The following is a 17,565-nucleotide window of genomic DNA, read 5'->3' as shown; positions in this document are numbered from 1 at the left end:
TGTGTCTGTTTCTTCCTATGCTGTCTTCAGTGAAGATAGAGAACTTTGACTTCTTCTCTCTCTTGAAGAAATTGTCTTCAAGAGACCTCATATCACTGTTACTTTCTTTAGATCTTCTCTCTTTTAGCTGAATCAAATAGGAACAATGTCTTTAAATCTTGTCCCCATTTTCTATTTCTCAGTTGGAATTATTGAATGTTCCCCATTTATAGCCACTACATTAAAATCATTTCCATTTAGGGCAGTGGTTCTGTTAATTATGTTAAATTGTGCAGGAGTTAATAAAACATTCATAGTCATATGCTTTTCTTCCAGAGAAGGAAGGGCTCAGGAATATTTATGTTAAGTAAGCACGCCGATGATTCTTATATATAATACTTAGACCACGTCTAGGGAAACAATGATTTAAGTTGTCCCAATTCCATACTAAGGAAAGATATGAAAGGGCTTCTCTACCTGGATGAGGGATAAAAGTCTCTATTTTATTCTATATGTTACAATATATTTGAAATTATATTGTTTTACAGCCCCCCAACATAGTGTTTCTGACAGTGCTGTTTCAGATTCTTTGCAACAGATTCAACTTAAAAACTTGGTAAAACTACGCTTCTGAGCTCCACCTGCTGGAACAAGGATTTTGAGTTGGAGTATTTGCACAAGCACTTTAGATGATTCTTACGCACACTAAAGATTGAGGATGATTTATTGAATTTATTTTATGTGCCAAGTACATAATTAGTTGTTAAACTCTGGAAGAACAGCAGCTAGGCAAGAGAAACATGATTCTTGCCTTTAGGACACTTACAGTTTAAGGGATATATGGTTTATCACAGTGCTTTTCCAACATGGGTGTATGTATGAATTACTGAAGGATATTGTAGATGTGTGGGTTACAGTCTGAGAGTCTGTATTTGCAATAAATTCCCAAGTAATGCCAATGCTACTGGACTACTGGCCACACTTTGAGAAGCAAAGTCTAGCAGAAATGATACAGTTCATCTAAATTTCTCTACCCCTGTCCATTGCCTAGTAATTGCTATCCCTCAAATTTGCTGCTATCAAAGAAGACTTCTATAACCCTAAAGTTTTCTTACTAAGAAAATAATGTTAGTTTTGCCCTTTTTAGTCATGTTTGTCATCTATGGCAAACACAGTGATAGAGACCATGGTATACTGACAGCAGAAAGGATATGCTAAATCAAGATACAGAAAAGTTTTTCATCCCGTATAGAATTAAGTTTTGGACTATTTGGGATAGGGAGTCAAAAAGTCAAGAAGGTCAAGAAAGAGAATCCTGGGTGTCAGAAATCTAAATGGGAGAAACGCTGGTAGGGAAAATGGCACCTTCTTTCTGAATTTTGGGTTTTAGGAAGGCTATTGAAGGGAAAGATTCAAGAAGTAATTTGCTGATGACCCCTAGACTCACCATCTTCAACCCTTGCACTCAGGCAGGTTTAAGCAAGTGCAAACACTGGCCGTCACCGCCGATGCCTTCTTCTGTCTCTACTCCTACGTATCTAAGACCCCTGTCCAAAAGTTCACACCATCCCACATGTTCTGGAATTGCAACGCAACTGATGTGCCATCCATCAAGATTCTGGCCCCAGAACCTGAACCTCACTCACCCAGAGAGCGCCTCCGGAAAGCCATCTCCAAAATGTGCCTGTACACGTGCCCACGAGATAGGCTGTCACCACCCGACCACACCCCCAAAAGGAACAGTTTAGACCAGGTGGTGTGGGAAGTGATGGACAGAGTGCGAGGAGAGAAGTTGGTCCTCCAGCAAGACTCTGGGTTTGGGCCAGTCCCACAGGGAGATCCTGTGCCCCCCATCAGGGGTACAAAGCTGCCCACTTCTTCCTGTCCATGTGCCCTCTGCTTTAAAGAGGAAACACAGCAGGGGATGTCCACATTGCAAGAACCATCAGAAACTCTGGATTCTAACCCCTGTTGCACACATTCTCTGCCCAGAGCAGATCTGCAGTGGAGCACAGACCCTGCACAGGTAAAGAGACAGCTGTGGGGTCTACAAGCCACCAGTAAGGAAGCCCATTCAGCCAAGGATGAGACCTTCTGGAAAAGAAAGAGCAGAGCAAGAAAGAGTTTGTTTCAGAAGAATCCCATGGGCAGGAAGGTTAAATCACTGGACCTGTCCACCATCCAACAGAAATGGAAACAGGGCCAAGAGAGAACAGAACTGCACCGATCTCTAACCCAGCAGCTGCAGGACACTTTGGACTTGGAGGTGAGTGGGTTGAAAGTGAGGGAGAGGCTGGCAGAGAAAGGCTGTGGATTCCTTCCCTTGGGTAAAGGAAATCCAGGCTCCTTTTCCTTGCCAGATATATCAATTCTTATTTATTTATTTATTTATTTGTTTTATTTTTTCAATTCTTGAATTATATTCAGAAACCTTTGGGAATGGGTTAATATACAAGGAGGGAGAAAAAGAAATGAGCCTGGTTTCTTAAGAGTGCCCAGGTTTCTAGCACTATTTTCCTAATTCCTTATCTAATCTGATCTTCACTGAAGTTTCTCATCAAGCACACCTGCCCCTGTCATTTGTGGGATCCACACAAGAGTACAGATAGAGGTTACACACTAGGCTAAACACGATTAAATAAAATCTTCTCTTCTACCTTGACAAGCATGTAACCGCAAAGTCCTAGAAGTTCAGGTTCAAATCTAGAATTCTCACTCTTAGGACTTCAGTGCTAGAACATGGCAGCGTGGGCAGAGACCCTCCCCATCCTGTCCCCTTCTCTTCCCATGGCCAGATCTGCCCTGCACCATAAGGGATTTTGCACATACATATGTGAACACCCCAGCCTGCATATACAAATGCCACAAACCCCCTACCCACACATATAACCACCATTAGTCATCACTCAGGCCTGGGAGTGCATACACTAGGAGAAAGGCTGGTCTTTGAGAGAACAGACACGAGGCAAAGCCAATGCATTTCCCTGAAACAGACTTGGGGCCATTTGAATAGCATTTGGGGGTATTCTGGGTATCCAGAGCATGGTCTAGAAGGGGTAGTACAAGATCAAAGTGGACACACCCTCTAGGTCCACCAACTCTTCATCCCATGAGCTCTCTAAAACTTGGAATTCTTCTTGCCTGGGTCTATGGACAGTACTGCCATCAAGTGCTAGAGTCTCGAGGAAAAGCCCTCAGATCCTTGCCACAAAGAGAAGCCATGATGATTTGCAGTGTCATTTGCATGTATGTCACCTCTCATTGAATGTAGAGCTGATCCTGCCTTCCTCACTACCAGGCTCCTACCACAAGAGAAGAGGCCAAGTCTCTCAAGTACATTCAGCCTCTTCCCCTTACAGCTATCTGCCATTCTGCACTTTTCTCCAACACTGGCACTGACTGAGTTCTGCCGGGATCTTGGTTACAGGTGCAAAGCAACAGTGAGGAGGAAGAGAGCCACTGGCCCAGCAGATCCAGAAACCACCACCTCTACCAGACTTTTGCTGGCAAAGACTCAGGAAGTAAGTGAAGTGGAGCTCTCTCTCTCTCTCTCTCTCTCTCTCTCTCTCTCTCGTGTGTGTGTGTGTGTGTGTTTCTCAAACCTCACTGCACATTGTAAGCACATGGGGAGATTTTTAAAAATACTCACAGTGAAGTGTCCCACATCCTGCCTTCTGATTTAATTGGTATGGCGTGGAGCCCAGGGACTGAATTTTTTTGTTTTAAAGCTCCTAGTGTAATTCTATTATGGCTGGATAAATACTTTTCTAGATCAGTGGTTCTCAAACTTCAGCATCAAAATCACCTGGAGGGCTTGTGACACTACAGATGGCTGGGTCCCAACTCCCAGAGTTTCTGATTGAATAGATCTGGACAGGGCCTAGGAATTTGCATTTCTAACAAATTCTCAAGTGTTGTCAATGCTGTTGGTCTGGTGATCACAGTCTGAGAACTGTTGCTCGGGGGGAAAATTCTGTATAACCTTAATATTCAAAATGTAGTCTGCAGATCAGCAGTATTAGCATCATTTGGGATTTTGTTAGAAATGTGGAATCCCAGCCCTTCCCCACCCCCGACCTAATGGATCAAATTTTATTAAGATTCTTAGGTGATTTACTTGCACATTGAAGTTTGAGAAGCATTGTAGTTTGCAACAGGTGAAGACCAACCAGATGAAGACCAACCATGGAGATTTATACCCCAGCACCTGCTTTTAGCTACTTTCTAATCAGCCCAAATCATAGGACTTAGGCAAGAGTCCTCAATGTATCTCACATGTATGTTCATTTAGGCTCTGAGTTCCATTCTGCAGCTAGGATCTGATGTACATAGCTCTCCTTCTCTCCTCAAAGAAGGACAATGAATCTCATGTAGGTAGTTATTGCAGCTAAAATGTCTTTCCCCTAGATATGAATTTCGAGTATTAACTCTTTCAGAGCTTTCCTTTATTTTTTGAAAAATTTGACTAAAGATTTATTATTTAAACTAAGCAGAAATTAATCTCCTGGTACTTCAACTGCCTATCCGCTAGGACCACAGAGAATATGGCATCAGATATACTGATTTTCCCAAGATAGGAAGAATTGAAATATTTCTTGAATTAAGTAAATGAATCATCTTGCTTAGGGATCCCTCCATTTTGAACGTCTTAGTACTATTTACTGCACTTCCTAGTCCAATAGCTTTTTGTTTAACACCAAAATTTCATTGTTACTGGTCCAGAGTCACAAAGGTCTTTATGATTCTAACTCCTTTAATTCTAATTATCTGTGAGTTTAGGGTCCTAATCGCTCTACGTTCTCTCTTACCCATAACTTTCATCTCCAGATATGTAGCTTGTATGTATCAGTCACTCACAAAAGAGGTAAATGTCAGAAGACAGCAATCTACTATATGTAGTTGAAAAAATTTAAGATATGGAGTCAAATGACCTACCTCCTGCTAGCTCAATAATCTTGCCAAGCTCACTTAACTTTGTTTGCTCCCATGAAACCTTACAGAGAGTTTGTGTAGGTAATGCACCATGCTGGAATAACCGTTACGACGTTGCTGTTGCTGCTGCTACTGATTTTAGAAAAGGTAATCATGGGCAAAATATTTAGATCCGTGAATCCCAATCTTACAGGCTTTTTAAAAAATTGCTATTTCCTGGACTCCACCTAATAGAATTAAATACAAATCTCTTAGGTTTGGACTTGGGCATTATTGTTTATTCTTCTTTAAAAGTTTTCTAGTGTTAGCAGTTACCTATTTTTGCATAATAAACCACCCCAAATGTAGTGACTTAAAGGAAAACTTATTTATTATTTCTTGCTGTTTAGTGGGTTTACTGGGGGGGATTCTTCTGCTCGGTTCATCTGGGTTCACTTATGCAAGCTGTTTTTGGCTAGTTGACTGGGCTGGACTAGAAGGTCTAAATGGGCTCACCCTATTGGCGCTAGCCTTGGTGCTGAATCTCTCTGCTGACTGTCAGGCAGGCAGGCAGGCACTCTCTCCATGTGGTGAGTCATTCTTCAGCAGTCTAACTTGTCTTTCTTACGTGGATGTTCAGCAAAAACTGAAGTTGCAATGGCTCTTTTTAAGGATACGTTTTAAGTTGTACAGTGCCCCCTCTACCACATGTTATTGCTGAAATCAAAGCACAAAGCCAACCTAGATTCGAAAGGAAGGAAAACAGACTTTACTTTTTAAATAGGAGTGGCAAAGTCACGCTATGAAAAGGCAATGTGGAATGGGAGGGTTGCTGTGGCCATATTTATAAACAGTCTCTCACAGACAGTGATTCTGACACCCCATGAGGGTTAAGAAAGACTAGTTTAATTAAAGGGCTTTATCCTCACATATTAAAGTTGCCCTGAGGGTAAGCTGTCATTCTAAAGCTCATTGAAACTCAGCCACAGCATACAAAATTTGAAAAGAAAATTAACTGCTAAACTTATCAAATTCGAATAGAAAATGTGGAGTATATGCACCACAGCTAGGTTTCCCTGCCAAAAATTTTAATTTATTCTAAAATAGCAAAACAAAGCTTTGCTCAAGTGTTACTTGTCCAGCAGATGTCAGCCTCGCACAAGAAAATGCCGATTTGTCCAGCAAAGCAGGCTGTGTAGGATCTATATGATTATACCTTTCTAGACAGTTCATGCAATACCCAAAACGTCAGTTCTTCTCACAAACGTCCCATCTTTGACTAAAGGTCAGTATACAGAAAGATTGGAATTGAGTTGCCAGGGAGGAAGTTTCTAGGAATTAAACATTTCAAATAAGTAACTAGATGTAACTAGACTCCATTTTCTGCTAGGTGATGGGATTTCATTACAGCAGGAGTTACTGTGTTTAGAGATGCTATATTTCACTTATTCTAAGATGTACATTTTTCTGCACTTGAATATCTCTGAAATAGAATGAGTCTAACAGTTGGCAGTGTCAACCAATATACTTGTGTGTGTGTGTGTATATATATATATATATATAATACATATATTTGTCTTCTTAATGGAATACAAAATTAATTATGTCTTACAAACAATGTTTTATCTGATTCAATGAAACACAGTAACTTTAGAAATTCAATGCACTTAGCCTCTCAGGTAAATGAGGAGGTGATTTTATAGATTTTCCTTTTATGATTCCCCTAGAAAGATGAGAGATCTCTTCTTCACTGACACAGACTTCAGCTGAGGCAGGGGGTCACAGTGGTTCCCAAATCATTCCAATGTTCTATGAGTTTCTTTATTAATCTTCTCACAAAGCTATAAGCTATCTCTCTCAATCCACTCCTCTATCATCCTTTAAGAGATCACATGGAGTGGGAAGTAGCTATGAAAACAGCTCAGCACTGGCAAGATTAAAGACTGCATAAGAAACACGGATAGGGAAATTCACTCACCACCATCAAAGGCAGAACTAGGTGGGACAGTTCCTCAGATCTACTGCCCCTTCCAGGATCTGTAATTATCTCCCAGGATCTCTGTATCTAGTCCCAGGTGTTAATCTACTACTTGTTGTCAAGCATAGGAGAGGTGCAAGCATGGATAGAAAGTGGTAGCAGCACCCAGCCAGCAGCTGTGTCTAGTGGTGTGGTCCTCATATTTCACAAAGACACTCACTTGAAGAGGCAAATAGGGGTTGGAACCCAGCTCTACTGAGCTTACCTTCCATAATCTCAAGGGTCGTCTTCTTCTAAGAGAGAGTTTATTTTTTTCCCCTAATTTATCTATATAAGATGAGCACCTTTCTGTAATTAGCACAAGGGCACATTTTCTGTTAAAAGAGGATCTTGTTCCCAGCTATCAGCTTTCATCCCTCCCACTCCATCTTTTAGTCTCTTCCAGAGAAGTCTTAATCTTCCTCCAAGTTCCTGGCAAAGAATGACACTCATCCCTCATAATTTGCACCTTGCTCAAGAATTTCAGCTTCATGGCCCTTTTATTGGTGCCCTGTTGCTGAAATTTAAATCATTTGACCTTTACCACATTTATGAGAAGCACTGCTAAGGAGAATATTTTTATTTTTATTTTGTTGTTGTTGTTTCTTTTACCAGATCTGAGGTAGTACAGCATAATATATATCCTGTTTGTGAAGTGATCATATCTAGAAGTGAGAGGTTTCATTTTATTATCAACACTGCTAGCAGCAGTGGGAGAAGAGTCAGGAAGGATTAGGTGGGGAGGCTGGTGCAGAGCACAGGATAAAGAAGAAAACTAGTCTGAGATAATCCCAAATGGTGGGTAACTCAACACACTATCTGTTTGTACTTGGTGGAAACTCTGTGAGCCAGGTAGCTACAGACTTGCTCCTTGATGAAAGATTTTGCCATATGATAATATTAACAATAACAAATATATATAGTGCTTATTACATGTCCTACACTATCCTTAGCACTTTGTGGGAATTAAATCATTTAATCCTGTGATATAGGTTGCTTTATTGTTCCCCATTTTATAGGTGATGACCCTGGGCACAGTTATTTTTATACCAAAATAAATTCTCAAGAGGAACTATCAGATAGGAAGTGTAGAGAGAGACAAGAAAAGGGAGAGGAAAGAGAGAGAGGACTATGAGAATGTGATAATTATTTTTCTGCCTCATTTACATTTCTTCCCAAGGTTGTTTTGTGTCTGTGGGGTAAATATAATTAAAAACAAAACCTTCTGCCACCCCAGAATCCCTCTCCGGAAAGGTATAAGAGAAAGAAAAAAGTTATGTTTTTGAATAAACATTACACCAGAATATGATGTGCATCACAGGCAAAGGGTGTGCTAAAGAGATTGCAGAGACAGAAAGGGGTCTTACCCTCTTATATATCCAAGAAGATACAACCCATTACATACATGTTGTCAAAATAAACAATAACTAGTCCTCAAGTAAGAGGACTTGACAGCACCATTTTTCACACATAGTTCATCCTAGATTCACCTGGTAACTGAGGTGGCCAACCATATTAGCTTATTGCCTTTAGCCAAAGGAATAATAAATACCTCTCATGTTTTTATGGCAATTCGTGGTTTTGCAGTTGGAGCCAGGCATCTAAGTTAGACTGGAGACTGGGAGATGGGGGTTCTATGATCCTTGATACATTTCAAAGCAATGGCTTCCATATCCTTGAGAGAGACATTTCTGGTTTGTAAAGGTTTCAAGGGGCTTATTTAGCCTTTAAAAAAGATTTACATACATTTCAAAGAAACAAAGAATTTACAAGTTTCCTAAAGAGACATGTTTTAACCTGCCAGGTGAGTGACCTGCCCCTGCGCACTACACCCCCATGGCCCTACCAAAGTGGCCAGGTGAGCACAGCCCACACTGGGAATGCTCCTTGAGTCAACCTAGTTCTGATGGCCAGTAGGATTGCCTTTCTGGGCTCCACAGGTCTGAAACAATTAGAGAGATAGTTCTTGGCAGGCTACCACCCGCAGGGCACTGCACAGACAGCAGACTGAAACAACCCCCAGTCTTCCCATGCAAAAGGCCTATTTACTTGTCCTGGAGCATCAGCCTGAGAAGTAGAGTTCAAGTTAACCACACATCTAGATGCTACAGAAGTGTTCTCAGGGAACATTAGCCAGTACTCTCACTTGACTTCACTACAGCTCACCAGTACCTCCCAGAAAGGTGCTTATACACTCAACTGGAGCCCAGAATTTTGCAACATTCTCAAAGGGACACCTCTGGGTTCTTGGTCTTGATGCCAGCAGAGTCTACAATTTCAGTCCTACAGGACCGTATATATTTGCATATCTTAAAAGCTGCTGCCTGAAGGTCTAACTTTCAATCAGCCCCAAACTGAGATCCCTCCTCTAGGACACTCAGAGGTCCTGGCACATTCTCAACAACTGGGACCTACCCAGAATAAATCAGGCTGCTTAGACAAACACAAATGTTTGAGAGACAACAAGCTAGGGAAAGGTTAAATGATAAGGTTCATCTCCTACACAAGGCCATTCCTTCAAGACTGGGAGACGTAGCTATTTCACATAGAAACAACACAGAGAGTCAAGCAAAAATGAGGAGTCAAAGAATATGTTTCAAATGAAAGAACAAGATAAAAACCCAGGGAAAAGAAACAAAAACACCTCAATGAAATAGAGACAAGTAATTTACCTGATAAAGTGTTCAAAGTAATGGTCATTAAAGTGCTCACCAAACACAGGAGAAGAATGGATAAACACAGTGAGAACTTTAAACAAAGTTATAGATAATAAAAGAAAGTAGAAAACAAACATCACAGGTTTGAAGAATACAATAACTGAACTGAAATGTACACTGGCAGTGTTCAACAGCACGCTAGATGAAGCAGAAGAAAGAATCAGTGATCTGGAAGACATGGCAGTGGAACTCACCCAACAGACCAGCAGAAAGAACAAAGAAATTTAAAAAGTGAAGATAGCTTAAAGGACCTATGAGGCAACATCAAGAGGAATAACATTTGAATTGTAGGGGTACCAGAAGGGGAAGAGAGAAAGGGGCAGAAACCATATTTGAAGAAATAATGGCTGAAAATGTCCCTAACTTGGTGATGGAAACAGACTAGATGTCTGGATCTGTCTAGATCCAAGAAGCCCAGAGTGTTCCACACAAGATGGACCCAAAGAGAGCCACACCAAGGTTATAATTAAAATGTCAAAAGTTAAAGATAAAGAGAGAATCTTAAAAATAGCAAGAGAAAAACAACTTGTTATGCAGAAGCTAACCTCCATAAGACTATCAGCTGATTTCTTAGCAAAAACTGCAGGCTGGGAGTGGCCTGATATATTCAAAGTGCTGAAAGAAATAAACTTCCAACCAATTAATACTCTACCCAGCAAGGTAATCATTTAGAATTGAAAAGAAGATAAAGAACTTTCCAGGCAAACAAAAGCTAAAGGAGTTCATCACCACTAAACCAGTCTTGCAGTAAATGTTAAAGAACCTTCATTAAGCTGAAAAAAGGGGGCATTAATTACTAACAAGAGAACATACGAAAGTGAAAATCTCACTGGTAAAGGTAAATATATATTAAAGGTAGTGGATTAATAACTTATAAATCCAGTATGAAGGTTAAAATACAAAAGCAGTAAAAATAACTAGAACTAAAATAATCAGGTAAGAGGTACACAAAATAAAAAGATGTAAAATGTGACATCAAAAACACAAAATGTGAAACAACAAGGTCCTACTATATAGCAGAGGGAACTATATCCAATCTCCTGGGACAAACCATAATGGAAAAGAATATTTTAAAAGAATGTATAATGTGTAAAACTGAGTCACTTTGCTGTACAGCAGAGATTTGTACAACATTGCAAATCCACTATACTTCAATTAAAAAACAAAAATAAATAAAAATAAAACCCACAAAATTTGGATGGGGGCGTTAAAATATAGAGTTTTAGAATGCATTCGAACTTAACTTGCTATCAACTTAAATATATCAAAACTGTCAACAAAGTGGGCATAGAGGGAACATGACTTAGCATAATAAAGGCCATATATGACAAGCCCACAGCCAGCATCATACTCAATGGCGAAAAGCTGAAAGCTTTTCCTCTAAGATGAGGAGCAAGGAAGGGGTGACCACACTCACCACTTTTATTCAACATAGTACTGGAAGTCCTAGCCAGAGCAATTAGTCAAGAAAAAGAAATAAAAGGCATCCAAATTGGAAAGAAAGAAGTAAAATTGTCACTATTTGCAGATGACATGATTTTATATGTGGAAAACCCTAAAGCCTCCTCCAAAAAACTGTGAGAACTAATAAACAAATTTAGTAAAGGTGCAGGATACAAAATTGATATACAAAAGTCTGTTGCATTTTTAAACACTAACAATGAGCTATCAGAAAGAGAAATTAAGAAGACAATCCCATTTATAATTGCATCATAAAGTAAATTAAAATACCTAGAATAAATTTAACCTAGGAGGTGAAAGACCTCTACACTGAAAACTATAAGACATTAATGAAAGAATTGAAGAAAACACAAATAAATGGAAAGATATTTTATGCTCATGGAGTAGAAGAATTAATATTATTAAAACTTCCTTACTACCCAAAGCAATATACAGATTCAGTACAATCTCTTTCAAAATACCAAGGGTATTTTTCACATAAATCAAATACACAATCATAAAATTTATATGGAATCACAAAAGATCCTGAACAGCCAAAGCAATCTTGAGAAAGAAAAACAAAGCTGGAGGCATCACACTCCCTGATTTCAAACTATACTACAAAACTATAGTAATAAAAACAATATGGTATTGGCATAAAAACAGATTGATGCAACAGATAAGAGAGCCCAGAAATAAACCCACCCATGTATGGTTAACCAATTTATAACAAAGGAGGCAAGAAGATACAGTGAAGAAAGAAGAGTCTCTTCAATAAATTATGTTGAGAAAACTAGACAACCACATGCAGAAGTATGAAACTGGACCACTATCTTACACCATACATAAAAATCAACTCAAAATAGATTAAAGACTTGAATGTAAAACCAGAAATCATAAAAATCCTAGGAAAAAAAAAACATAGGCAGTAGGCTCCTTAACATTGATCTTAGCAATATTTTTTTTTTGGCTCTGACTCCAGAAACAATGGAAACAAAGCAAAAGTAAATACATAGGACTATATCAAACTGAAAAGCTTCTGCTCAGTGAAGGAAACCATCAACAAAATAAAAAGGCAACCAACTGAATGGGAGAAGATATTTTCAAATCATATACCCAATAAGCGGTTAATATCCAAAGTATGTAAGAACTCATATAACTCAATTAATAAGAAAAACAAACAATCTATTTAAAAAATAGGCAGGATCTGAATAGACGTTTTTCCCAGGAAGACATACAGATCAGGTCAATAGGCACATGGAAAGATGCTCAACATCACTAATGCAAGTCAAAACCACAATGTGATCGCACCTCACACCTGTCAAAATGGTAAAAAAGAAAACAAATATCAAGTGTTGGCAAGGATGTGGAAAAAAGAGAACCCTCATGAACTGCTGATGGGAGTGTAAATTGATGCAGCTGCTATGGAACACAGTATGGCGGTTCTTCAAAAAATTAAAATTAGAACTACCAGTAAATGCTTTTCTGAGTGTTTAGCCAAATAAAATGAAAACACTAATTTGAAAAGATACATGCACCCTTGTGTTCATGGCAGCACTATTTACAATAGCCAAGATATGGAAACAACGTGTGTCCATCAATGGATAAATGGATAAAGAAGAGGTGGTATATGTATACAGTGGAATACTACTCAGCCATTAAAAAAAAAAGAAATCTTACCATTTTCAACAACATACATGGACCTCAAGAGTATAAAGACGCAGACCTACTAGAGAATGGACTTGAGGACACGGGAAGGGGGAAGGGTAAGCTGGGACAAAGTGAGAGAGTGGTATTGACATATATACACTACCAAATGTAAAATAGATAGCTAGTGGGAAGAAGTCACATAGCACGGGGAGATCAGCTTAGTGCTTTGTGACCACCTAGAAGGGTAGGCTAGGGAGAGTGGGAGGGAGGGAGACGCAAGAGGGAAGAGATATGGGGATATATGTATATGTCACTTTGTTATAGAGCAGAAAATAACACACCATTGTAAAGCAATTATACTCCAATAAAAACGTCTTTAAAAAAGTATTATGCTAAAGGAAATCAGTCTAACAGAGAAGCCAAATACCATATGATTGCACTTCTATGTGGAATCTAAAAACAAAACAAACAAACAAAACAAAACTCATTATACAGAGAACAGATGGGGGTTACCAGAGTTTAGAGGAAAGGAAAAAGGACAGGTGTGAATACAGTTACATTGGTTGTCTGGAGCGGAGGTCAAGAAATATATGCTTACTGGTTTCTCTCTTTTTCCTGTTGGGTCATCATTAAAAGCATGAGGCAAGAAATTTGAGGAGGATCATAAAGATTTGAGATCACCTCTATGGAGAAAGGACAAGAATAATATTTATTAATAGAAATACGTATTAATAGTCGAATTGGTGAATAGCATTAGGGCTCAGCTCAAGGTGCAGAACATGGATTGGGAATAGTTTTGTCATTTTCTCCAGCAGTGCTCAGCAGTCTATGCAAAAGAATAAGAATAAAAGCGTAGGTATACTTTTATAAGTCTAAACATTAAGAAGTGAACTTTTTCAGGAATCTCATTTCATGGTGAGAAGAGCAGAAAGCCTAAGTCACATGACTCTTTGATCCCATTGCTGCTGCTAATAATAATAACTTTAAATATTACTTATAGTAGTGAGAAACATTTCCCCAGGTAGGGTATAAAAGTTTCTACCAATCCAGTACACAAAGTTGTCTCAAAGATGCATGATGTGGGCTTCCCTGGTGGCGCAGTGGTTGAGAGCCCGCCTGCCGATGCAGGGGACACGGGTTCGTGCCCCAGTCCGGGAAGATCCCACATGCCGCGGAGTGGCTGGGCCCGTGAGCCATGGCTGCTGAGCCTGCGCGTCCAGAACCTGTGCTCCGCAACGGGAGAGGCCACAACAGTGAGAGGCCCGCGTACCGCAAAAAAAAAAAAAAAAGATGCATGATGTGACAACCCAATCAAAAATGAGCCGAAGACCTAAATAGACATTTCTCCAAAGAAGACATACAAGTGGCCAACAGGTGCATGAAAAGATGCTCAATTTCACTAATTATCAGAGAAATGCAAATGAAAACTACAATGAGGTATCACCTTACACCAGTCGGAATGACCACCATTAAAAAACCCACAAACCATAAATGCTGGAGAGGATGTGGAGAAAAGGGAACCCTCCTACACTTGGTGGGAATGTAAATTGGTGCGGGCACTATGGAGAACAGTATGGAGGTTCTTTTAAAAACTAAAAATAATGTTACCATATGATCCAGCAATCCCACTCCTGGGCATATATACAGTGAAAACTCTAATTCAAAAAGATACATGCACAGCAGTGTTCATAGCAGCACTATTTACGATAGCCAAGACATGAAAGCAACCTAAATGTCCACAGACAGATGAATGGATAAAGAAGATATGGTATATATACACAATGAAATAATACTCGGCCATAAAAAAGAATGAAATAATGCAATTTGCAGCAATATGGATGGACCTAGAGATTATCATACTAAGTGAAGTAAGTCAGACAAAGACAAATATCATATGATATCACTTACATGTGGAATCTAAAAAATGATACCAATGAACTTATTCACAAAATAGAAACAAACTCACAGACATAGAAAGAGAACTTATGGTTACCAAAGGGGATAGTGGGAGAGGGGGAGAGATAAATTAGGAGTTTGGGATTAACAGATACACACTACTATATATAAAACAGATAAACAACAAGGTCTTATTGTATGGCACAGGGAATTGTATTCAATATCTTGTAATAACCTATGATGAAAAAGAATGTATGTATAACTGAATCACTTTGCTGTACACCTGAAACTAACACAACATTGTAAATCAACTATACTTCAATTTTTAAAAAAATGCATGATGTGTTTCTTTTAAATTCCCATTGCAGGCTTTTACCACCACCACAGCACGTGCTCTGACAGCAGCAGCTTCATAGAAGAGCCTAACTCCCACCTCCTCTTGCAGGAGGCTGTATGGCCTCCAGTATCCAGCTCCTGCTCTCTGGCCCTACAAACTCCTAATCTCAGTAGGAGAAAAGCAGCATGGTACACCGGGCAGAAGACCAGAGTAAGAGACTTGGAATCTCCATCCTGATGCTATCATGAACAGCATGCACAGAGACAGACCTTAGGCAGTCACTTCATTTCTCTTTGGTTTTTCTACTCTGTGGGTATTAGAATACATGATCTACATGATAGGGACAGTGGTAACCTGGACAAATACTTAATTTTCTCTCAAGCTTTGACACTGCCTAGGACAGTTAGAAGATTTAAGGATGATCAAATTTGAGGAACAAGGGTTGCTACTGGAATACTCTCAAAGGGCTCAAGCTAAATGAGGAAGCACAAATCCCACTTTCAGGCCCTGAAACCTTGGTGCAGCCTACAGTAGGATTCCCTCTGAGCCTCTATTCATCCCTCTGTGCTCCCAATTAAATTCCAGGAAGTCGTCCACCATACAGGGTCCTGTTTTTCTTCTTGAGGCCTCATCCAAGGAGATACTCTTGGAGCCTCCCCACTAAAACCATTTTCTCCCTGTATCCTAAATTTTAGATCTTCATAAGAAAAGAGATGAGCGGGATTCAGAATCCCTCCTCTTGGCCATTGCAAAAAATTCACAGTATTTTCTGCTGGCAGAAAACAATACAAATAAAAATATGTTTTTAAACCTTGGCTTTTTTTTTTTTTTTTTTTTTTTTTGGTACGCGGGCCTCTCACTGCTGTGGCCTCTCCTGCTGTGGCCTCTCCTGCTGTGGAGCACAGGCTCCGGACGTGCAGGCTCAGTGGCCATGGCTCACGGGCCCAGCCGCTCCGCGGCACGTGGGAGCTTCCTGGACCGGGGCACGAACCCGCGTCCCCTGCATTGGCAGGCGGACTCTCAACCACTGCGCCACCAGGGAAGCCCAACCTTGGCATTTTTAAAAAAGAATAAGCAGTTGTGGTTTGTGTCAGAAGGAAAATGTTTTGTCAATAAACAGAGCTTGAACACTGACAGGACTCTACCAGGCTATATGTGGTATAGAGCATTTTAGATATATTCCTTCTCGAAGAAAATTTTAATAGGGTGGGAGAGGTCACACACACACGTGCACGCACGCTTACAGTAATGTATTACTTGGTTACCTAATACACTGCAAGATAGTGTATGGTAGACAATTAGAATATTGCCTACCATACCAGTAAACAAAGGATGTCACAGTCATCAGTGACTGCAGCCCTTCAATGTGAGTCGGTGAGCCCTGAGGAAACTCAGGATATGAAAACACAGGATACTGGCCCCAGATAGCTGAGGTGCATATCAAAGGAATGATTTCAGTGAGCCCATATTCCTGCATCTTCTCATACATAGAAAAGCACGAAATTCCTTAACTTGACATATCTGGTTTTCTTTAATTAACAGTAATCTTTTGATGTTCCCGACCACCTGCGCTTTGTTAAAAACTCCTGTGTATCCTAGCTCCCCTCCCTGGCCTCCTCAGAGCGGTACTCTGAGGATTACTTGAGATTCTGCCTCCCAGGCTTGAAGTCCTAAAAATTCCCGCCAAATAAAACATAACTCTCAGGGCTTCCCTGGTGGCACAGTGGTGAAGGATCCGCCTGCCAATGCAGGAGACATGGGTTCGAGCCCTGGTCCCGGAAGATTTCCACATGCCGCGGAGTAACTAAGCCTGTGCGCCACAACTACTGAGACTGTGTGCCACAACTACTGAAGCCCGTGTGCCTAGAGCCCATGCTCCACAACAAGAGAAGCCACCGCAATGAGAAGCCCGCGCGCTGCAACAAAGAGTAGCCCCCGCTCACTGCAACTAAAGAAAAGCCCAGGGGCAGCAACGTAGACCCAATGTAGCCAAAAGTAAATAAATAAATTTATTTTTAAAAAAACAGCTCTCAATTTTTAGGTTGTGAATAATTTTTTAGTCGACCATAGCAAAGATCAGGAGAAAGGGATTAGACAGAAAGGATAACCATGAGTGTTAAAGAAAAAAAAATCATACCAGATATTATGAGCAAACAGAACTCTATTTTATTTTGATACTATTGCCAGTCATAGCGCATAGACCAGTCTGGTTGCCTAGCTAGGTGGAAACAAAGGGCTGGAGAGTTTTTAAGAGCTATAGTGCAGGCTTCTTAGACCACCTCTGTTTGCTAATTGTCCTTACCCAAAGGAAAAGTAAACTTTCTGGTATCTTCTTGACAGGAGGTAGTTTTGCGACTTGGAACTAGCCCTCCTCCCCCCACCCCTAAGTTAGGCTCCTACCCTCCCACAGAAACTGGGGAAACTTATCCATTCTTTTTTGGATTCTTTTGCCATATAGGCCATTACAGAGTATTGAGTAGAGTTCCCTGTGCTATACAGTAGGTCCTTATTAGTTATCTATTCTATATATAGTAGTGTGTATATGTCAATCCCAATCTCCCAATTTATCCCTCCCCATCCTTTCTCCTCCACTGATCAGCATAAGTTTGTTTTCTACA

General features: G+C 40.1%; 1 protein-coding gene across 1 annotated transcript in view; it reads left to right on the top strand.

The window, feature by feature from the left end:
* The window catches only part of TESPA1 (thymocyte expressed, positive selection associated 1), a gene marked incomplete at both ends in the record, with an annotated part of 30,408 nt that extends 15,224 nt beyond the window's left edge, over positions 1-15,184 (top strand). Inside the window, 3 exons of the mRNA XM_082666729.1 lie at positions 1,449-2,245; positions 3,407-3,500; positions 14,979-15,184. Of these exons, the coding sequence (XP_082522855.1) occupies positions 1,449-2,245; positions 3,407-3,500; positions 14,979-15,184 (1,097 nt within the window). The remainder of the gene's footprint in view (positions 1-1,448; positions 2,246-3,406; positions 3,501-14,978) is intronic.
* Positions 15,185-17,565: the final 2,381 nt, after the last annotated feature.

Source organism: Grampus griseus, assembly GCF_964374135.1.
Source record: "Grampus griseus genome assembly, chromosome: 11".
NCBI classification, from domain to species: domain Eukaryota; kingdom Metazoa; phylum Chordata; class Mammalia; order Artiodactyla; family Delphinidae; genus Grampus; species Grampus griseus.
Note: the sequence above shows the minus strand (reverse complement) of the source record. Positions and strands in the feature narration are given on the sequence as shown.